This window comes from Lissotriton helveticus, chromosome 3_1 (assembly GCF_964261635.1).
Source record: "Lissotriton helveticus chromosome 3_1, aLisHel1.1, whole genome shotgun sequence".
Taxonomy (NCBI): Eukaryota; Metazoa; Chordata; class Amphibia; order Caudata; family Salamandridae; genus Lissotriton; species Lissotriton helveticus.
This window is the reverse complement of record NC_136061.1, coordinates 1,960,582,118-1,960,605,890: the sequence shown is the minus strand read 5'-3', so window position 1 is coordinate 1,960,605,890 and position 23,773 is coordinate 1,960,582,118. Positions and strand designations below refer to the sequence as shown.

Here is a 23,773-nt window from a genome sequence, read left to right as displayed (position 1 = left end):
GTGTTAGCCTTACTCCATCTCTTGTGTGTGTGCATGTGTGTCTGTAAGTTTGTATATGCTAGGGTGTGGGAGACTTTCCTATTAGTGTGTGTTAGCCTTAGTCCATTTCTTGTGTGTGTGCATGTGTGTCTGGAAGTTTGTATATGCTAGGGTGTGGGAGACTTTCCTATTAGTGTGTGTTAGCCTTACTCCATCTCTTGTGTGTGTGCATGTGTGTCTGGACGTTTGTATATGCTTGGGTGTGGGAGACTTTCCTATTAGTGTGTGTTAGCCTTTCTCCATTTCTTGTGTGTGTGTGTGTGTGTGTGTGTGTGTGTGTGTGTCTGGAAGTTGGTATATGCTTGGGTGTGGGAGACTTTCCTATTAGTGTGTGTTAGCCTTACTCCTTCTCTTGTGTGTGTGCATGTGTGTCTGGAAGTTTGTATATGCTTGGGTGTGGGAGACTTTCCTATTAGTGTGTGTTAGCCTTACTCCATCTCTTGTGTGTGTGCATGTGTGTCTGGACGTTTGTATATGCTTGGGTGTGGGAGACTTTCCTATTAGTGTGTGTTAGCCTTACTCCATCTCTTGTGTGTGTGCATGTGTGTCTGGACGTTTGTATATGCTAGGTGCGGGATACTTTCCTATTAGTGTGTGTTAGCCTTACTCCTTCTCTTGTGTGTGTGCATGTGTGTCTGGACGTTTGTATATGCTTGGGTGCGGGAGACTTTCCTATTAGTGTGTGTTAGCCTTACTCCATCTCTTGTGTGTGTGCATGTGTGTCTGGAGGTTTGTATATGCTTAGGTGTGGGAGACTTTCCTATTAGTGTGTGTTAGCCTTACTCCATCTCTTGTGTGTGTGCATGTGTGTCTGGACGTTTGTATATGCTTGGGTGTGGGAGACTTTCCTATTAGTGTGTGTTAGCCTTTCTCCATTTCTTGTGTGTGTGTGTGTGTGTGTGTGTGTGTGTGTGTCTGGAAGTTGGTATATGCTTGGGTGTGGGAGACTTTCCTATTAGTGTGTGTTAGCCTTACTCCTTCTCTTGTGTGTGTGCATGTGTGTCTGGAAGTTTGTATATGCTTGGTTGTGGGAGACTTTCCTATTAGTGTGTGTTAGCCTTACTCCATCTCTTGTGTGTGTGCATGTGTGTCTGTAAGTTTGTATATGCTAGGGTGTGGGAGACTTTCCTATTAGTGTGTGTTAGCCTTAGTCCATCTCTTGTGTGTGTGCATGTGTGTCTGGACGTTTGTATATGCTTGGGTGTGGGAGACTTTCCTATTAGTGTGTGTTAGCCTTACTCCATCTCTTGTGTGTGTGCATGTGTGTCTGGACGTTTGTATATGCTAGGTGCGGGATACTTTCCTATTAGTGTGTGTTAGCCTTACTCCATCTCTTGTGTGTGTGTGCATGTGTGTCTGGACGTTTGTATATGCTTGGGTGCGGGAGACTTTCCAATTAGTGTGTGTTAGCCTTACTCCTTCTCTTGTGTGTGTGCATGTGTGTCTGGAAGTTTGTATATGCTAGGGTGTGGGAGACTTTCCTATTAGTATGTGTTAGCCTTACTCCATTTCTTGTGTGTGTGCATGTGTGTCTGGAAGTTTGTATATGCTAGGGTGTGGGAGACTTTCCTATTAGTGTGTGTTAGCCTTAGTCCATTTCTCGTGTGTGTGCATGTGTGTCTGGAAATGTGTATATGCTTGGGTGTGGGAGACTTTCCTATTAGTGTGTGTTAGCCTTACTCCATCTCTTGTGTGTGTGCATGTGTGTCTGGAGGTTTGTATATGCTTAGGTGTGGGAGACTTTCCTATTAGTGTGTGTTAGCCTTACTCCATCTCTTGTGTGTGTGCATGTGTGTCTGGACGTTTGTATATGCTTGGGTGTGGGAGACTTTCCTATTAGTGTGTGTTAGCCTTTCTCCATTTCTTGTGTGTGTGTGTGTGTGTGTGTGTGTGTGTGTGTGTGTGTGTCTGGAAGTTGGTATATGCTTGGGTGTGGGAGACTTTCCTATTACCGTGTGTTAGCCTTACTCCTTCTCTTGTGTGTGTGCATGTGTGTCTGGAAGTTTGTATATGCTTGGGTGTGGGAGACTTTCCTATTAGTGTGTGTTAGCCTTACTCCATCTCTTGTGTGTGTGCATGTGTGTCTGGACGTTTGTATATGCTTAGGTGTGGGAGACTTTCCTATTAGTGTGTGTTAGCCTTACTCCATCTCTTGTGTGTGTGCATGTGTGTCTGGACGTTTGTATATGCTAGGTGCGGGATACTTTCCTATTAGTGTGTGTTAGCCTTACTCCTTCTCTTGTGTGTGTGCATGTGTGTCTAGACGTTTGTATATGCTTGGGTGCGGGAGACTTTCCTATTAGTGTGTGTTAGCCTTACTCCATCTCTTGTGTGTGCGCATGTGTGTCTGGACGTTTGTATATGCTTGGGTGCGGGAGACTTTCCTATTAGTGTGTGTTAGCCTTACTCCATCTCTTGTGTGTGCGCATGTGTGTCTGGACGTTTGTATATGCTTGGGTGCGGGAGACTTTCCTATTAGTAGTAGTAGTAGTAGTAGCTTTATTCGACAAAAACATATCATAAAAGCATTTACACATCTTTAAAAAACATTTTTAACAACAATCATCAGCAGAAAAACATTTCATATCCAGAACAGCATACTCAGTGGGTGGGCTCGTTCACTAGATTAACAGTTTTCTTGTAGTTCTTAAACGCCAAGCCCAACCCAAAAATTTTGCCATACAAGTGGAAAAAAAGGGTCTAGCATCTGTACGTAAGATACGCAGGGCTTCCAGGTGAGAGCGAGTTCCCAAGCTTCTACAAAGGGGTTTCAACCACCTACGTCTCGGGGCTACATAGACACTACATTCGAACAACATATGAGAGACAGACTCTACCCTTGGATCACAAAAGGGGCAAAAGGGTACGGTTTGAGCGGGCGGTTTCCAAGTAGACGTGAACTCACATAATGGAAGCACCCCCAACCTGAACTTGATGTACAGTGCTCTGTCCCTTGAGTTCTGAATGATGTCTAAATAAGGTTCCCTTAACGGTAACTCCTTGGCTAACAGAAACAGAGCTACAGATTTACAGTGGTTTGTGCTTCGGGCCCTCTCACTATCTACCCAGGCCCAATAGACCTTCTTAAGCTGTTCTTTCGTGGGTGCAGTTCTGTTGGACCAAGCCTCTCCTAGGCCTAATTTGTAGAGCAGCTTTTTAACCTCCCTAAGCCAGATAATCTTATGTGAACCTGGTAGTGACAAAATGTCGGTCAAGGCATCAGCGTAGCTACATAATTCCTGCACATTCCAGATTCTGGACCATAACAGGAGTGGGCGTAGTTTCGCTTGGTCGCAGATTGCCCGGGTACCTGCATCTATCAGCAATGGGATTGTTGGCGTGCTGTGGGGCAAACCCATTAGGTCTTTATGGAAGTTGTTCTCGAGGTGGGCCAGAGTGTCAACTCTATTAGTCCCCCACAGCTCTGCACCGTAAAGTGCCGCACTAACAACCCTTGCCCTATAGATATCTAGGGGAGCCCCAATAGGTTTTGATGATGATGCTCGCTGCTCCTTGAGCAGCGCACCTGCCACCCTTTTATGGGTAAGGAAGACCTTTTGATGGTGTGCCTTCCAGCTCATAGTATCACTGATGCGTATACCCAGGTAGTCAAATTCTTTTACGCGATCAAGTGGGACAGAATCTAGGACCGGGGGATAAACAGATTTTTTTGGCGGGTTAAGGACTAAAAACTTAGTTTTGCCTATATTTATGGCCAAGCCCCTTTCATTGCAGAAGGTTTGGAAGCTAGAAAGCAACGATTGGATGCCCATCGGTGATTTTGAAATTAGGAGAGTATCGTCCGCGAACAGGAGCGTTGGGATCTTCCTTCCACCCAGGGTTGGTGCATCTGATGGTTTTTGTAGAAGATGCTCCACCACTCCGTTAATATAAAGAGAGAACAGAGTGGGGGCAAGCACACAACCCTGGCGGACGCCTCTGTCCACGGGGATACAAGATGTTTTCTCCCCCTGTGCACCCCATCTAATTTGGGCAAAATTCCTATCGTGAAGTTTTACAAGCAATGACAACAAATAGGGGGGGAGGCCTAACCCATCGAGGACGTTCCATAGAAGTGCACGTGGTACCAGGTCGAAGGCAGTCCGCAAGTCAATGAAGACTAAATACAGACTGCCCCCTCCCAGCACCACCACTTTCCAATAGATCATTAGAAAGCGGAACGTCTGCTCGATTGTGCCTGTTCCTGTTCTGAAGCCCGCTTGGAGATCTGACAGAATGTGATTATCATCTGCCCACTCGATGATCCTACCCAATACAACCTTTCCTGCTACCTTTTGAGAGGAGTCCAATAAACTTATTGGACGATAGTTCGCTGGGTCGTCCCTAGAGCCCTTTTTAAAAATAGGTACGACCTCCGCGCCCCTCCAAGAGTCAGGAAAGACTCCACCCAGCATCACTTCATTCAAGAGCGAGGCAATTAATCTACTCCAAGGAGATGGGTAATTCTTAATTAGGTCTCCTGGGATTCCGTCAGGACCCGCTGCTTTGTTCGAGACAATACATTGGATTGCTCTTGATACTTCTAAGTTGGTAAATAGGCCATCATGGCACGGGAGGTTAGTTGTAAAACCCGTGGGTGGGCAAGCTACCTGGGCTATGCCTGGGGGAGCAGAGTACAGTTGCGAAAAATGGTCGAACCATGCACCCCCTGTAATATTACAAGTTAGCTGCTGGTCAATGGGTTTTTCTCTAGATCTTAATAGGTCCCAAAACCTCTTGGCATCCTTCCTAGTGCTGGCCTCTACTAAGTCTACCCAGAAGTTAAAATCATAAATCTGTTTAGCTTCAGCTATGATTTTTTTGTAAAATTTTCTAGCAGCCCTGATAGCGACTGCATCTTTGGACTTCAATGTCACAACAAGTTCCTTCTTAGCCTCGCGACATTTTGGAGTATACCACTTGTCTGACTGTTTAGGCAATGATTTCAAGGGACCCCTTCGAGTGGTTTGGGGAACAATAAATAAGTCACTCAGCGCCAGTACAGTCTCAGTGAATAATGGTAGGATCTTGTTATCGGTTTGGCTTAAAGTGATCATCCGGGGCTCCACTTCTTCCAAAATTGTCCCTGCTTGGGCCATCCTAGTATCGTCGGCTAAAACTTTTGCCCACTTTAGGCGCCTACTACAGTTTGTGGGGACTAATTCATGGGAGGATTTCCACTTATGACCAGATAGGCCTTGCCTCCCAGCCTGCCAAGGAGATGAAATGGATAGCGACAAGGGGTTGTGGTCGCTATCACCCGACACTATAACCTCCATATCTAGGTGGTGCTGCCAGAGATTGTAATTCAGCATGATATAATCAATCCTAGACGTATGGCCATGTCTGTTATAAGTATGAGCACCCATGAGGTCAGATTTGGATCGGCCATTGGTTGGTCGCAAATTGTACTCCATGCACAAGGCATTGATCTCTATTGCATTTTGCGACCATTTAGGAATCGGGTCCAGATTCAAAATAGGAACACCTCTCCTGGTGTCCTCCTCAAAAGTGTCCAAGATGTCTTCACTGGCCAAGGGCTCAAAGCAGCAGTTGAAATCCCCTGCGAGCATTATATGGGAATCTGCATCGCAGGCAGCCAAATTGCCGTTTAGGCCTATAGATGGTAGATGGGATGCACCGCCTTTGGCACCCCTCAGGTAGATGTTAAAGACTTCCATGCTTTTTCCCCCTTTGTGTGTTATCGTTAGCCACTGGAGATCCAAGGATTGGGTGTTTCTTTCTCTTACCCTGAAGCCCAGAGCGATACTAATCCATATGATGAGGCCGCCTGACGGGCGACCTTTGGATCCTTGCTCCTGGACTGCGGGGATAAAAAAAGTGGAAAATCCCACTCGGTGTCTTGGCTCCAAACACCAGGTTTCCTGAAGGAGGCAAATGTGAAAGGGTTCCAGGAAGTCGTTCCATTCAGGGATATCAAAATTACGACCAAGACCAGCCACATTCCAAGATATAATTTTTAAAACAAAATCAGCTGGTAGAGAGACCTTGGTGGAGTCAATAGACATGGGCACAAGAGAAACAGTCGCACCCACAGGTTTTAAAGGCCTCGCAAGTGGCTCGATTTGCTGGAAATTGGAGGTCACATAGGGGGCAAGGCAGGCAGGATCCGACTGTTCAAGAGATGTCAGTGCAGGGGGGGTCACGCAGAGGGGATTTGGCCAATCTTCCCTGTTACGATTTGCTATTAAGTCCAATAACGTTGCCACCCCATCAACCCTTGCGTTATTGGATCGTCCTACTCGGGTTATTACAAATTCAGGGGCAGGACAATCCATGGAAGGATGCCTTTGCGAGGTTGAGAATATCCTTCGGGGTTGTTTGGCTGTTTGCACAGGGAGTCAATCCACCTCCTCTAAACCACCAAATCTATTATAGGTAGAGAGGCCATTCCAATGTGACAGAGTCTCCCTGTGGGCCCAGGACCTATTCGACCTTTGGTGGTGCTGGACCAATGTCCAGTTGTCCCCCTGATTATAGGTAGGTCGGGGAGGGTAGAAAAAGGATACTGGCTTAGGTTTGACTGAGGAGTTATCATTACTGGGCCAATTACAAATGTGGTGCGCCGTGTGTGGATCTTCGAAGGTCACTACTATGCAGTCCCCCGGACTGGATTTCAGCGTTGGCCCTACCCACGGAGTTCTGCGAACCATCAATACCCTGCTTTTGTTGCCATTGGGGATTGGTCTGTTAACGTTCAACCAATGCATTATTTTATTTGTAAGCGACCAGTGGTTTTCAATTTGGCCATTACCTAACGTTGGAACACCCGTCAAGACAACAACATAGTCGTTTGCCTCTGGGGGAAGGTCAATATAGCCACCTCTAAAGTTATCTTTAGCTGAAGAGACCTGAGTTTCACTAGGAACCGGTCTAATTGATGTTTCAAACTTGGGGTGTTGCAAGTTACGTGTGGAGCCTCGTGGAGAAGCTTTTGGTTTAACACGAGCTTGTTCCACCGTGACTGTCCTTGGTTTAGGAACGGGTTTTATTATAGATAAAACTGAAGAGGGAGCTAGATCGGTTTGGGGTGCGATAGATTGTGGCATTGGGTCAGCTGTAAGAATGCCCTGGTTTTCCAGACTTTTCAACCCAAGAGTGGCCAACGCAATAATGCTCTTCTCCATTTCTAACAGGTTATTTTCTATCCTTGATAGTCTTAGGTCCAAAGGGGACAAAAGTTTTTTAAGTGTGTCCCAAACCACCTCTATAAATTCTTTATTGTTATTGGTTAACCCATCTACTTTAGGGCCCTCGCCTGTTGTGGTATTAAAGAGGGGAACAGATGGATTTTTTCCCTGTCCCTCACTGCATGGCTTGGTATTAGGGGTGGACTCAGCTCCAGCATTAAGTGCTGTGATGTTATTTGTGGACATATCTTTTGGAACAGCAATTTTCGCTTTCTTACGGAAATACGCTGAACGAGAGTTGCGTTTCCTCTTTGGTTGTTTGCCACTGGAGATATTATGAGACAAATTCGGGAGAGATGCAATGGGAGCAGGGATGAGCACACTGAGAGGTGTCGATGGAATATCCTCATCCCTACTTCCTAAAACAGGTACAGGAGTAGCTGGGGTCGGTGAATGATGAACATCTACCTGGGTGACTATGCAATGAAGGCGGGCTGGGCGCTCAGGGGTGACAGAGGTGGCTATGTGGCCTAGGGAGGATTTCTTGGAAAGTGCAATTACTTGGGAAACTCTTCTTGCGGCATCTAGTTCTAGCGAGACCCGGGTTTGGAGCTTAGATATTTCTTCGTCTATGGCTATGTTAGTGCGAGTTATAAAGTCATCCATGGGGCCACTGATTAGTGACCCACATTTAGAAGACTTGCTACGGGTTACCCTTGTATCCATAGCGCTAGGGCACTGTGAGGAAGATGGAACTATTTCCCCTCAAACAATGATGCAGCTACCAAAAATATTGAACCAAGAGGGGTGGGCCAGTCCAGTCCTCTCTGTCCTCCAACGGCCTCAAACGGCCCGCTCTTAGCCCGGTCTTCGCCCCGAGCTGCGTCCCGCGCTGCGGGAGTGTGGTGTTCTGATATAGTGGGCGGGTGGGCGGGCCGGCGGGGAGAGCGGACCGGATGTCAAGTCCGTGGTCTCGCAGGGACTCCTGGGAGTTGGAGTCCCTGCACACTCGCAGCCCACGCCTAGCCTCACACCCTTACCTCCGCCTAGGATGCCCAGGTGCCGGTTGATGGAAGCTAACGCACTCCTGTGCGAAGCGGCACCCGCGGAGCGGGTGCGGCGAGCCTTGAAGCCGGTTCTGCGCTTGAAGTCCTGGACGAGGTGCAACTTGCCTCTAGCACAGGGAAAGAAGGATGTCCCAACAGGTAATGCAAGGAGGCGCCTTTTACAGCTACAGGCGGGCGGGGGGGCGGGCCGGCGGGGAGAGCGGACCGGATGTCAAGTCCGTGGTCTCGCAGGGACTCCTGGGAGTTGGAGTCCCTGCACACTCGCAGCCCACGCCTAGCCTCACACCCTTACCTCCGCCTAGGATGCCCAGGTGCCGGTTGATGGAAGCTAACGCACTCCTGTGCGAAGCGGCACCCGCGGAGCGGGTGCGGCGAGCCTTGAAGCCGGTTCTGCGGTTCTGCCGGTTCTGCGCTTGAAGTCCTGGACGAGGTGCAACTTGCCTCTAGCACAGGGAAAGAAGGATGTTTCCTATTAGTGTGTGTTAGCCTTACTCCATCTCTTGTGTGTGTGCATGTGTGTCTGGACGTTTGTATATGCTTGGGTGCGGGAGACTTTCCAATTAGTGTGTGTTAGCCTTACCTCATCTCTTGTGTGTGTGTGCGGTTGGAGGGCGGAGAGAGAGATGGGTACTACTGACATCGGGATCAGGCTATTGACTCTCTGAGTTCAGTATCTGTTCTCTGCCTGTGACTGGCTGTCGCGTTTCAGCGTATTATTCTCATTGTCTAGCGGTCTGTGAGCAGCTGCACTACTGTCCGACATTTTTTTAAATGTAGACTTTATTGGATGGCCCATTCTACTCTTAGTTGTAGATATTGTGCTTTTAAAAGCACTAGAATCTTCATCTAAAGCTTTTATTCTTTAGTTCCTTTTAATCCTTACCTCATTCTATTTTTACTCTTCCTCTAAGATAGTGCTCCTGTTAGGATCTTTCTCTTTTTTAGAAGCAGGACTTGGATTGGATGCATTTTCCCAGCAATAGACTAGTTAAAGGTGCACTATCAGAGAACAGTAATGAGACGAGGTTGAAATTAAAAGCAGACACTCTAGTAAGAACCAAGATTTGTCTCCCACCAGATTAGACAACGTTGCGTCTGTCCCACAGCTATATCGAGACCTCCTATTGTAGTGGGTTATGAAGTGAATTCTTCAGGAGATGGCCAGATCCTGGGGAGGATACAAGCAGACTTTCAAAGTGGGTTCTGGTGTCCAAAGAATAGGCACTGTCATTTTATTAATTGTTAATTACATTAGGAAGGCCTTGAAAACAACGTTCTATGATGTTTGCAAGATGACGATACAAAAGGTTTATTGAAGTCTTATTTTTCAGATACTCAACGTTATGGAACGGTCTGCTTTTGAAAAGAGTACAGGGATGTCTGATTTTGTAAATTGATTGTTCAATATTTCCCATTTAGGAAGAAGAACGGATAAACAAAGTTCACGTAGAGTCCAGACGTCCCAAAGACCGTAAGTGTGGCCTCTGTGATGGCAACTCTTGAAGTGTGCTGGTCGAGGACTTATGACGGCTCAAGAGACTCAACAGGGTCACTTGACCATTTTCTAGCAGCCCCACAAGGCTACTCCCCATGTCTGCTGTAGACCTCAGAGTTGTACACAAATTGTGCCCATTTGTGTTTTTTAGGGGCACAACAGTGGAGCATGAAGCAGTGCTGTTTCAGCAGATTCAGCAAACTCTCTTGCAAGATAATTTAAATCCGCACTGAATGCCAAGCTCATTGTCGCAGCTCCCCAAAGTCCAACTTTTGTTATGGCTGTGGATGTTTGACCAAATGGCCAGATTATCTGACTGTTTGTGGGTCTATCGACTGTGTACGGGGAGATCCTCCTCTCAGAGGGAAGCTAGGCCATTGCTAAGAGGGTGAATTCCTACCATGCTATTTATTGTAAGCTTCATCATTAATGTAGGCCTATGTGTGAAATGTAGACATACGCTCCAGAAATACGTTTTTCTTCTTATTGTTGTACTTCTTTGTTAAGCCTAAATATGAGATTAGATTTAATAGACAAGACTTTAGATGACACAATTCACGCTGGTGGTAGGTACAGCCCCTCGCTTACTTTCCTGCACCTCTACGCCCCAGAAGGATTGTATCCTCATCTTTAACCTGCATATGACTTTTTTGCAGCATTTGCACACCTGAAGAAGGGCTACCTCTTCATGTACAATCTGGTCCAGTTCCTAGGCTTTTCGTGGGTCTTTGTGAACATGACCGTCAGACTTTTCATTCTGGGGCAAGGCAAGTAATGGTAAAATGGTTTTGTCTTTTCCTTGTTCACCTGTGGTGTAATTTGCAGCATGTGGTTATGTTTCATATTTCACTATACTAACTCACCACTAATCCTTTGTGGGTTACAGAGTAGCTGCTACTTGCCAAAAAAATTATTCAAAACCCCATCAGGGGTACCAAGCACTATATAAATGCAAACCTTTTTTCCCCTCTTCTATCCCTCCACTATCCTTCTCCATCCAAATAATTGACTAATAACTACCATTCAAATTACTTTCATATACTACCATTCAAATTACTTTCATATTTCACTATACTAATCCAACACTAATCCTTTATGGGTTCCGGAGTAGCGTGCTACTCACCGAAAAAGTGCTTTGACGCCTCGTCAGGGGTAGTAAGCGCAATATAAATGCTATTACAATACAATACAATGTGTATATGTGTACATGCGCACACCTGGATGAGTGGGCAGAGTGAACTGTCTGAGTACATAAGCTATGTGTCTGAATTAGTGAACAGAGGATAGTTGTGAGTCTCCGAATAAGTGTGTTGTTTATGGTTACTTAGTGTGGCCCTCTTCATTAGAGGGAACTGCAGTTTTACAGTACTTGTCAGCATACATGCGAGGGTGGGTGGACTGCACCTAAGCAGTCCTCTGAGTGCCCATGGCACAATTATACAGAGTTGGGTAAGTGGGTAAAGTAAAGTTAACAAGTGCGCTTCAGAGTGCAGTGACACAGTGTGGTGCAGTGACACTGTGTGGGGTGAGTGGAGGCTGTGCAGTAATGAAGTGTCATTATCTGGACAAGTGAGCTCTGCAGTTCTATACAGTACTCGTTTGAGTGAGCGCATAGCTAGGTTGAGTGCTGCTATCCCTCTCTGAGTGACTGTGCATCTTGCAGTTATACAAAACGTGATTGTTGGTAAGTGGCAGAGCTCAGTTACTTTGCATGTCTCTGGGTAACTGAGTCAGATTTAGTGCAGTTACAAGGTGTCCCGGGGTGAATGGAGGCTGTGCAGTTATTCAGTGTGGTCATTTGGTTGAGGGAGCACAGTATTTATACTATACTTATGTGCCCCAGGAAAGAAAAATGCAGTACAATTTGAGATGTTTGGGGTTAGTCTTCCGCCTTTAGCAATCCACTGTCTTTCCAGAAGAGTTTCTGAGGTTACTGAGGGGCTGAGAGAGACGACCGAATGGGCGCTTGCAGAAGCGAGGCGATTGAAAGAGGTCAGTTTTGATGATAAAGTGTCTGATGAAACTGCGCAATGGGCAGAAATTACATATGCCCTCAGTAGAGTGATATAGTCTGTTGATAATAGTGTTGGTGAAGGATCCGAGTGCTTCTAACGAAAGAAGGGAGTTGTTGCTTTAGTCTACTTGCCGATAATTTTCACGTGATAGTTTTCACGCGAAGTACAGGTTTGGGACAAGGATTTAAAGCCTAAAGGGAATTCTTAATTGGTGTTGTAAAATGCCTCTGTGCGGAATGGTGGGTCATAAAGTTTATATCTGTAATTAATGAACACTATGTGAGAAATTGACAGAAAATGCTACATGTTTTTATTTTGATATTTCTCTCCTTAACTATACTGGGATTTCACTTGCACTTAACGTGGATGGTCTGTTCTTTCTGTTTGTAAATGGAATAAAATAAATATAGGGGAAAAAGGCAATAATTGTCTGAGTGAATGGTGTGCGGTTGTACCGCGTGTTTCTCTTGAACAGTGGGCAGAGTGCATTTATACAGTGTGCCTCTCTGGGTGGGCGAGGGGTTGAGTACATTTATAGACTACAGCTGTATTGGGCTGCTCATCCCGATATACACACTGTATAACTGCACTCCACCACTCACCCAAAGATGTCCACTGTGCACCTTTGGGTGCGTGTGTGGAGTGCACTTATACAGTGTGTTTTTCTTGCGAGTGGATACGTGTACTAATGTTAATTCTATGATCTCTTTCAATGTAGACTCCTTCTACGACACATTCCATACCATGGCTGACATGTTGTACTTCTGCCAGATGCTGGCTGTGCTCGAGATCATCAATCCTCTGCTGGGACTGGTTAAAACAGGTGTCATTCCAGCAGTTATTCAGGTAACAGAAAACATAACTTGGACTAACAGTGTGATGAGTTGGGGCATTGGACTGAGAATTTGAAGTGCTTGTGACATACAGATTGGTGTTTTAGGATCTTCACCACAGGGATCCACCTTGTGGTACATGGAGAAAGTGCAAGGGACCAGGGGCGAATTGACAGACTTGGGGGGTGGGGGAGGGTCTTGGTACATATGGTCCAACATTGTGATTCATTCGAGTTCAAGACAGACCGTGTGGGGAGCTGGATGTGTTTGGACATCTGTAGGCACAACAGTGTGGGTGCATTGAGAGTGTACAGTGCTAGCACTGCCTTGGAGCACTTCATCCTCAGGTTTCACTGGTGCCAAAGCCTAAATGTTTATACTTTATAGTAGTGTCTTATGAGAGTACTGTTTTCTAACATTCTTCATTTGAACACACAAACACTACAGCTTGTTAATAACCCGTAGGATTGTCTGGTTTTGGACTCCGGCATTGCTACAGCTCACAGTGATTTCTATATGTAGGTTTCTAGTAGCAGTAGTAGTAATACTTTATTGTACAGATTTAAACAATCAATAGCAATATATGTGGCAGCAGCAAATTTACAATACGTGAAAATAGTTATAAGTTAAAATGAGCCTATATAAATCAAGTTTAGATAATCTTTTATAACCAATAAACAATTGCATGTTAAATTAAGCCATTCAATCAAATAGGCCATAACACGCTTAGAGGACCCTTTAAAACAGTAGGATGTTGGTGTGTTATAGTTTTCATATTTGCAGCTCTGAAAGATGGCCGTAGATATTTCTTTCGGAGCTCTAAAAGTTTGGAACATACACAAATAGTATGCTCGAGTCTCATCTTGTTAAACAGACAGCACAGACTATGTTCGTTTGCTGTATTCCTCCACGTGCCCTCAGATTACAAGACCAGAATATAAATCCATATATCTCCGGTATTCTTTCGTGGTGCTTGCTTCTAGGTCGGATTCAGATTCAATTGTCTCGAGTAGTTTAGGAATTTTGAATTAATGATGCATATTTGTATGTGGATGATAACATAAAGTCAATAAGGTAAGAAATCTCTTTAATTTTACTTTGTATTAGTACCTTGCAGTTTGTCTTTTTCATTTGAAACAGCATTTCAAGTAGTGATAGCTCATTTTGGGTGATAATGGAGTATAGTTTCCTTCCAATTTAGTCAGGCAGATTGGAATCACTGAAAATGATATCTAGCAGAATGGTATTTTTAAGGACTTCTGTCTGTTGCTGTTCCACAATCGGAGTTGAAGTTCACAAGTACCTTATTGCTTTGAGAGTGTAGCGATTTTAAGCCAAATTCTAACCTAATATGACTGTGGAGTTGATGACTGTAAATGAAATCATTGACAGATATTTTTGATAAAGATTGAATCAAGACTTTGAATAGTTCTGTGACTCACCGTTGGAGAACCATAAAGAAGAACAGAAGGCAATTTGGGTTTAGCAGCTGTAATGGTTGGACCGAGGGCTCTTCATACATTTTCAAGAGTTGCTTCAAGGCAGTTGAAACCACACAGCAATTACTGTTAAGTCTGATAACACAAACAAACCAATGTACTTGTAGGTCTGCAGTCCAGGAACCTCACTAGTCACTTAGTTGCAGTATTTCATGTCCACATGTAGTCTGCGTGGCTCGTTGAGCTAGAAAAGGAGTAGAGACTTTACCTTCTAACTTGCAGGTTTATCTATGTCATGATAAATGTAATTTGTATAGTGCACCTGAACCTCAAATGTGGTTTTGCGTCACTTTTTCCTGGTCCAGTTTGTTGCAGTCTGGAGTATGCATATCTTGTCCGAATAGATGCAGACTGAAGTCTAACTGGCAAATCCGGTTGTCCAGGTTCCTAGTGATCAAATCTAGGTAGAGTCTAGCAGATTTGTCATAATCCTGTGTGTGTGTGTGTGTGTGTTGTTTTCTGTTCAATTCTGTGGGAATTAGTGTGTCCTTCACAACTTATTTTCACATAATGGATATTAGGCCCTCTTCAGCTGCCATGACGTGTGTACTGTACAGACAGGTGTCTCTGTATCTCGGACTTGTTGGATTATTTAATCTGTAATGTAAGAGGCATTGATGTATCTGGGAAACTGTTACACTGCAGTGGCAAATGTCTCAGTCATTGCTAATGTCAGTATGCACAGTAAAGAGACACTTTTATTTAAGTGCTTGTTTCCTCAGTATTATAGTGCTAGGATACTAAGATGCTATGGCGTCAATGGGAACTGTGGCTCCAGCTGCGATTCTGAGTTGCTTTCTTTCATATGATCACAACTCTCCATGCAGGAAGATACTGTTGTTTAGCTCTAGTTAGAGGCAGTATGAAATAGTCTTATTATAGTCTTCAGCTAATTCTTTTATATATTCTACCTTTGCTATTTCACCAGTAACTGTAGCTTCATTATCGTCTTTTCCCACAAAGCTTCCTTCTAGCTAGACTCAGCTAGAGGCAGTATGAAGTTGTCTTATTATAGTCTCCGGCTAATTCTTTTATAGATTCTACCTTTGATCTTTCAACAGTAACTGTAGCTTCATTATCGTCTTTTCCCACAAAGCTTCCTACCAGTTGAATTACCAAAGTGCAGCACACAAATGGGGGCTGTGGGGGAGTCCAGAATGGTGTTTAGAGACTAGCAGTGAAAGAGTAACTTGTGCTGAAATGAGCACATTGTCTTGTAGGCAGCACGCTATGTACTTTAGTCTGGTGCGGATCATGAAATGTAGGTGGAGGAACATCTATTCTGATTATACCAGCTAGGACTCCTAAATTCTTTAGGTGTGTAATTCAATGTTGTCTTGCCAAAAGGTATTTTACTACTTTATAACAAATAATATAGTAGAAAATAGAGAAGAGTATTTCGACACAATATTCACTCGGCCTCCAACACACTTTAAAGGTAAAAATTGAATGTTTCTTCCATGTCCTCCATTTGGGACTGTACGCCTAGAATAAAGGTGAATGCCTTAGCAAGCGTATTATCCACCATACCAGACAGTTGAAATAAAAATAAGATATCCTGGGCAGAACCAGTGCAGTTTTTGTCAGTTACACTAGGCAACAACTGCAATAACTGCAGCACATGGCGTAGAGGAGTTCACAGCCCTTATTTTGGACCTGTCGCCTGTCATTCACAACATGGCCTACTATGTCCTCAAAAGAAGATTGCAAAGGAGGATTGGCCTTTAGTGAGAGGGTTGTTTGCATGGAAGTGGATGGAATATGTCCTGATTTAACAGATCTAGCACTGTCCTCCAGTATCAACATTGGTATCGTTTTACTCTATAGTACCGAAGGGATCACCCATTTGCCACCTCCTCTTTCACTCATACATGAGACCAATGTTGGGCGTCTTCTGAGCAGTTCATCTTGATTTTTCCAGATGTGCCCAGGTGATACAGATCTGAAAGTGCGGAGAAGCGTATGGCTGATTGCCAACAGTTAATGACGGATCTGGAGACAGGCTGTATTTTATGACAAAGGTCTATTAATGTTCATGGACTGATTTAACCCCATTTATGGCTCATCCTCTGTTCATAAATCTTTTCCTCTCACTGTTAATCTTCACTGTCAGGGTTGTCACTGATTTCATTCGTATAAATCCCAGTTCATAGCTCTCATGCTCTGACCTTGGGCTTCATTGAGGTTAGATTTGACCCCGTTCCTGAATGACATTCCACTCTTCTTGACCTACAGGAATTGGGCTCATCTTCTTGTCTTCTCGCTCCTAGTATTTCTCTAATTCTTGACTGGCTCTAGCACCTTTCACCCGAAGTGTGCTGCCTCATAGCCAGACTCCAGCTCCACTGAGAGAAACCTGCCTTTTAAAGCTTGACTGCTGCGACTAAACTTGACTCACGGCCAGCTCCGGAGACGATTTATTCCTCCCTCATGTGATGCGTGCGACACTGTGAAGATAATTAACCCACATATCACCGAAGTGAACGCTCTGACGCCACCGGATGACACCGCCCTGGACTACTCATTACTCCAGTATTACTTCGTCTTCCACGTATCACCAAGATTGGGACCAACTCGAGCTTGACTGTAATTGTAACATTCAATTTACGCACTGTACCCAGCCCACCATGTCCTGAAGATGATCCCAATTCACACGGATCGAAACGTCGTCGACCTAACAGCCAGACTCCAGGCGCTTTTCCACATTGGTTTTCCCTTTAAAAACATTGAACTGTGATATCAGAAATTAATTCGGAAACCTTTGTGTTGATTCACTGTATATATTTGCACTTTTGCACTTTGCGCCGTTCACGCTGTATTCCTTGTCACTTGCGCTGCCGTAGTGTCACAACTCACTGCACTCGTGCACCTTGTACTATTTTATGGGCTGATATCTGCTAATTGTTTATTGTTTACACAGTGCTGTCTCGAATTGTGTTTACTTGCCATTATCCTTTAACTTTCCTTGAATATAAAATACTGCTCTTTAGCATTGTTATGAAAATTATAACTGACTCCTTGATTCTTGTAGGATAATACTGTATAGATATCCTCCTTAAAGTACTGCTCAAGTAATTAGCTTAATAATACCAGTTGGGATATTGTTCTGCATACAACTTTTAAAGCTCCAGGCACAACCCCTCACCATCCATTCTAATTGGTGAAGGAACCTTCTGGCAAATTCTTGCCCTTCCTTCCCTCTCCACTATGAGCTGTCCTCTCACTAGGCTCCGCCCCCTACACACGTCCAGGTCCCGCTTTCTTCTCCAAAACAACAGTTCATGGCTTTCTCTGCATTCTGATGTTTTCCTGCTGTAGGGTTTATTCCTGCCCCCTGAAACCTGTCCGTTCTCTCTTCCCAGGTAAGAGAGTTTTCTCTCCCAATTCTGGAACAGGTTATCTGATGAAAAATAAGCATAGCTATTTTGTTTGGCATGCTGCAACTTGTTGATGATGACCTCTTATCCTCCCACTATGGGCCTCCCTCCCAGTCACAAAAATCCCTGGCACAGACCTGTCTCATTTGAGCTTGGTTCTGGGCACCCTAATTTCACCTCCTCACAGGGATACATAATGGTTATAAAACATATATGTATTTGGAAAAGGTAAAGGGACTTGCTTCTCACTGATACAAAGATTAAAGTCGTACACATTGACATCTCCATTTCAACTGCCTTAACCTTCAGGGGCGTGGTCATGTGCCATGCCCTTTATCCCCAAATGATGTAGTGCAATTTTTAATATGACATTTAGAGCACAGATCTCGTAACAGCTAAATTCAGGTAAATATAATCTGAAACTGTCCAAAAGTATTGTTTCTTTGCTTGCCACGCAACACAGGGTGTGACTAATTTGGGCCGTCTTACTTTCAAGGCTGCAGTGATGTGGAATTTATATTGCTGGATACCCAGGAATTATTGTTTTGAGTCAAGGACAACACATTTTCATATTTATTTTGTTAAGTGGAAAAGTAGATCCCAACCAGTGCAGCACAATCCCTTTAACTGACCAATTACAGTACAACAGTATGGTAGTGGGAAAGAGAATGTTCTTCCTCTAAGGCAAGATTTCTGTCATTATCCAAACATTATCTTGCCCCTTCCTGGGGCACTGAATTGTACATTTGGGCCCCACAACCTAGGCATGCCCTCAGTGGCGGCTGTTGCCACTTAAACTTAGTGAGGCAGCAGAGGGGATCATAAAAACAAATAAAGAACCTACCTGCGCCACCAGACGCCACCTCAGTGCTCCTCTGCTCTTGCCACCTTGGTGCTTTTCTGCTACCCTCCCCCCTCAATCCAGATGCTGTACTCATGCTAAACCCAGCATTAGAGACGTGCCAGTAGTGGTCTGAGCGGGCTTAAATGCTGCTCAGTTAGGGAAAGGGAGTCTGTGCATCCTCTCCCACCCGTCATTGCAAGACAGCTGGGTTGGAGAATGTAAGTGCGCATGTCGGTTTGGCTGTCCAAAGACAGCCGCCAAACTTACTTGCGCACTTACAGTGCACCTACCACTCCTCCTCCCTGGCTGCTGCTGACACGGAAGGTGTAGGCTGGCCCTGCCCATCCGTAGACTTGGCGGACTCTGCTGAGTAAGTGAAAAATAAAATGATTATGAAATAGTTTTATTACCATTTTATTTTTCATTTGCTGCCTTTCAGCAATGGGGCGACGCTCCTCCACTATAATACAGGATCCGCCCCTGCATACACTATTAGGATGTTTGCTTAGGATAACAACATATTTAGACAATGCCCAACTCTGCTGGGGTGCAGACACGCAGATCCTTCATTTCAAAATCCTTTGCTTGTACAGAACTGCATTCTGAAATGTAGTAACTGTGTGAAAATAAATCAGGAACTGTGGAAGGACCATAAATAATCCTCGTCCCTCTCCTTCCAGTGCCTACCACCTGGTTTTAGTTTTCTGTTGGTGGAGTGAGAAGGGTGGTTGGATGGAGGGTGGAAAGAGCATGACTGCCCCTCCTCTCTTCTCTCCCACCACCCTTCTTCCCACCAAAAGAAAAAAGTGGATCGAGCTGGTGGTCATGGCTAAGGAGTAGCTGGGGGCAGTACTAGCCCCTCTGATGTGTGTAAAGTCAAGTTGACATACATATACATATGTTCGAGGCATGTGAGCTGTATATCCCATGCTTTGCATACTCCTGCCATCTAGTTTTGTGTCCGGATGTTTGCAAGTTGTTTTACTTCAAAGAAGTCTTTCCAGTCACCAGGTAGGTGACTTCCCCTTTTGGTGATAGTGTGCATGGGCATCAACTCAATTGTTAGATTGGGTTTTTTTTTTTTTTTGCGCCATCTGGTTCGGACGTGTTTTGCTGCACTCCCCTTCGAAACTTTTTCATCGGGTTCCCCGCTGTGCACAATCCATACTACCTGCGTCGGTATTGTTTCGACTGCGTATCCCACTTCTCCGCTTATCATATCTTTAGGAAGGCCGTCCAGCCTAACCGCGTCGGTCCACTTCGCTGTCAATGGAATGGACTCCATTCAAATTCTGTCCTCGGTGCCACGCCAAGTATGCCCGCACCGACTCTCACGAAGTGTGCAACTTGTGCTTGTCTCCGGAGCAAAACGAACAGGACTGTGATGGATGCAGATCGTTCCGATCCAATAAAATGCTCTGTGATTGTCTGGCTCGACGTCGCGAAAATGCAGAGTTAAAACGTCAAATACACGCTGGACATCTTCGGTGAAGTATCGAGCACAAATTTGACGCACAAAGGGCCGAGGAAGAACCAGAAGAACTTGCCTTCATTCCAGAATTCGACGACTCTAAGATGGAAGAAGACTTGCCACAAGGTCACCATCCCGTGATTACTGAATGCCCCTTGACCCAAACTCCAACTCAGCCAAAACAAAAGGCTTCCGTCCCACTCCTGCTTTCGTGTCATGGTTGGCACCGAGAAGATGTTTCTGACGCCCCGCCCTCCAGACCGGCACCAAAACAGGTCACTAAGCATTCCGTCTCTGGATCAAGACAGCCAAAGTCTGGCACTGTGCCGAAACGTTCAGATTCAAAGCTTAAAACTGATCCGGAGTCAAAATCATTGACATCAAAAACAAACCCTCCTTCGAGAAAGAAATCTTCCGTACCGAAAAGTCATTCTAACCTGGCACCGAAATCCTCGGTGCCGAAACCTAAAACTGTTCCTCCGAAGCTGCATAATCAGATTTTCTATGCCCCAACACCCAAATCGGACACCAAACAAAAGGAACTTTATATAAATCGAGGTACAGGACGTATTCTTACTAAATCACCTCAGAAACGCAAACCTGAGTCAGAGGGCACCCTTTACCAAATTCCTTTGAAGAGGAAGAATGTAGGTACTAACCCCTCCCCTCCTCCTCCACCACTGCTTTCCCCTACACCATCTTCTCCATCTTTGCAGTATTTATTGATTACCCCAGCTAACTCTCCACCACCTGATGATGATGGAGATGGGGGACAATATTTTACCAATAGACCCCTAAGATGATTATAACACGGATTCACCTACAGATAATGACTCATATCTTTACCCTACAAAGCCTTCCCCTCCTGACGACAATGTAGGATATCTAGAATTACTTGCTAGAGCTGCAGGGCTAGCCGCACTCTACCTATGCTTAAAGGTATGATGCGACATGCCGATGTTATCTTTAAAGATCCAGTGCGTGCTTGCAGAACCTTTGCTGCTGTGTGAAAAGTGAGCAATAGACCAAGTACCACTGATGCATAGAAACATGTTAATCTACTCAGTTTCAGAAAAAAGGGACCAAAGAGAGGATTTATGTCCATCTTGAAACTCAAAATAAGGCACTAGCGGGTGGAAGAGACATTAGGGAATTTGGCACTGTGGGGCATTTCTTGGTCTGCCGAGACAGTCCGGTTGTCCATGTACTGATACCCCAAGGCCATAAATACAACTCTACTCATTAGAAATCCAGGTTGATTCCTGTAGGCCCTTAGCTCTCCTCGGGTGGCAGATTAAAGTAGTCAAGGCATGCTGTTATATGTGTTAGTGGTTAGAAGCTGACATACAGCATGGCACAGTAAATAACACTTGGGGCATCATTAGCATGGCGGGTGGCCGGGAAATGGGACCGCCCGCAATGCATGCGGCGGTCCCACACATACAATTAGGATGCGCCCGCCACACTGGCGGGCGCATCCCGCATTTTTAACATTGCGGCTGGCAGTGCTTTCATCACCGCCCGCCGCAATGACAAAAATGCAAGTTGTGGCAGGCACCGCGCGGTGCCTGCCACGTTGTACATGCAAATACCTGGGGGCCTGCTATGGGCCCCCAGTGCACCGCCACGGAAAGGCATATCCCTGCATGTGTCCTAATATGGATGGCGGTGTCTAACAGACACCGCCACCATATTAAAACCTTTTCTGCCTAGTCGACTCTTCGACCGAGCGGAAAACCGGCGGACGGTCTTTCCGTACGCCGGGGGTCCTCCCCGCCATAGTAATATGGCGGGGAAATGTAGGTGGGAGGGAATGTCGGGCGGATCGCCACCACCATGCGGGCGGTGGCGATCCGCCCATCATTCTAAAGTGCCCCTTAATGTTCAGCCAGTGCTGTAACTTCAGAGAATACAACTTATGTTTTCTGGTGGGAAAGAAGGAATCACTGCAGAAATGAAGAACAAAGAAAAATAGATGCTACTACTAGCATTCTAGCCAGATTCATTTCAACATTTTACAACTAATCGGGGCATTTATTATAATGTTTGATTCTGCAAATGATGCAATGTAGTAATATTGCTATGATATACCTGGGCATATGGTTCATTGGCTCATGGTGCAAAGCTGAACCTAGTAGCCTGAATAAAGCTCAAAAAGCACAAAAATAGTCAAATCCTCATAGCCAAAAACTCTGCACCAAGAAAGCACAGGACCCATACCATGCATTAATTGGTGCAAAGAGCGTTCCTTAATAATCTGTCTGCTGAAGTCATTCATGGATGGTCATGCAGTTAGCAGTGTCTAAGCAGGCCACAATTTAAAGAAAAACAGTTAGGACCCTAACTGCTTTTTGGTCTTAAATGTAGGTGGGTGGGTAAATATAATACTGGATCAGCACCCACTAAGAAGTCTCTTTCCATTCACAAATTACGCCTCGGGGTTAGACTTTAGAGTTAGATCTTAAACATGACAATCAGTGACAATATTTGAGAAGCTGTAAGGGCTAGAGGTATGGTTCAAACGATGCCAGAATCAGAATGACCCTTTCTGGCAACCAACCAACCAACCAACCGAACAGGACCCCTTGCATATGGAGTGAAGGAAGATAACCAACTGAACCCTCTGGGTCCAGCTATGCGGGAATAGGGGCACCATACTGGTATGGTACTGTTCTAAAACTAAATGAAAACAGATAGTGATGTTAGTTCATGACCCAAGCAATGCTGGTATTTGGGTTTCATTCTTTCTTGTTCATTTTAGCAAGCTGAACTGCTTGGATATTGTGTCTTCTGTGCAGAGCTGGTCAATTAAGGTATAATCTAGGCAGGTTCGCCAGTTCAGGTCCTTGTGCAAATTGTACTGGGCACATGATCGCTTCCTTTCTTGCAGTGGAACTCCACCTTATTTTTTTTGCTGGGTAGTACATCTTCTCCCTGTAAATCGCAGCAGATGTGTCCCTCCAACTGTGTAAGCAAGTTACAACACAGCAACAGTTTAACTCCTAGCATAACATCTGCCCTGTACTGGTACACCGAAACATCTAGAATCCAAAAGCTGTACAACTTACTGGGCCCGGATATCTAGCAGTAGATCTAGTAACAATAAATACAAATTGTAAATTGATGTTCGAGGCATATGAGCTGCAGATCACACACTATGCATAGATCGCCATCTGGTGTTGGGCCCGATGTTTGCACTTTGTTGTTGTCTTGGAAGAAGTCTTTGGAAGTCACGAGACAGGTGACTCCTCCTGTAAACAATAGTGCGCATGGGCATCAACTCCATCTTCAGATTGTTTTTTTCCGCCATTGGGCTCGGATGTGTTTGTAGCGCTCCAGTTCGGTGTCGTTACCGATCTACCTTTTGACGTGCAAACCTTCATTCATTCTTCAGTATTGTTTTCGATCACGTTTCTCATTCGACGCGCATTTCTACAAACTTAAATTCTTCGATTCCAGTCGTCGACGTAGGCCTTCGGGCCTATCTGCGCCATCAGGCCTTTTGGCTCATGGAAAGGACTCCTTTCAAAAAGTGTCCTCAGCGTGGATCCAAGTTTCCACATGCTGATCTTCATGAGGTGTGTAACGTCTGCCTTTCACCCGAGCACGAGGCCAAAGACTGTTCAGCTTGTGCCTCTTTCCGCTCAAAGAAAACAATACGGAATCGTCTGACTCGAAAAACCATGGCTCGATCATCGATACCGAACGATATCGTCCAAGAAGGCATCAATGTACCAGAGCAGGAGCAGATCGAATAGGGCAACTTTAGCGCCTCCGAAGCTGACGACTCTGACGTCAAAGACATCACTCCAGGGCAGTGGGTCATAAGTACTGATGTTGACCCACCACCACCCATTCATAAAATTGCTTAGGTAACACCTTCACCCTCGGGCCTAGTTGCACACCGGGACAAAACTTCCCACGCCCCGCCTTCTGGCCCAGCAAAGAAGTCAACACATAAGCCTTCAGGCGACTCGGGATC

The 23,773-nt window shown here is 45.2% G+C and overlaps 1 protein-coding gene across 1 annotated transcript in view; it reads left to right on the top strand.

The window, feature by feature from the left end:
- HACD3 (3-hydroxyacyl-CoA dehydratase 3) overlaps positions 1-23,773 on the top strand; it is a 213,139-nt gene that overhangs the window by 147,500 nt on the left and 41,866 nt on the right. Inside the window, exons 5-7 of the mRNA XM_078683068.1 lie at positions 9,677-9,728; positions 10,409-10,519; positions 12,486-12,613. Of these exons, the coding sequence (XP_078539194.1) occupies positions 9,677-9,728; positions 10,409-10,519; positions 12,486-12,613 (291 nt within the window). The remainder of the gene's footprint in view (positions 1-9,676; positions 9,729-10,408; positions 10,520-12,485; positions 12,614-23,773) is intronic.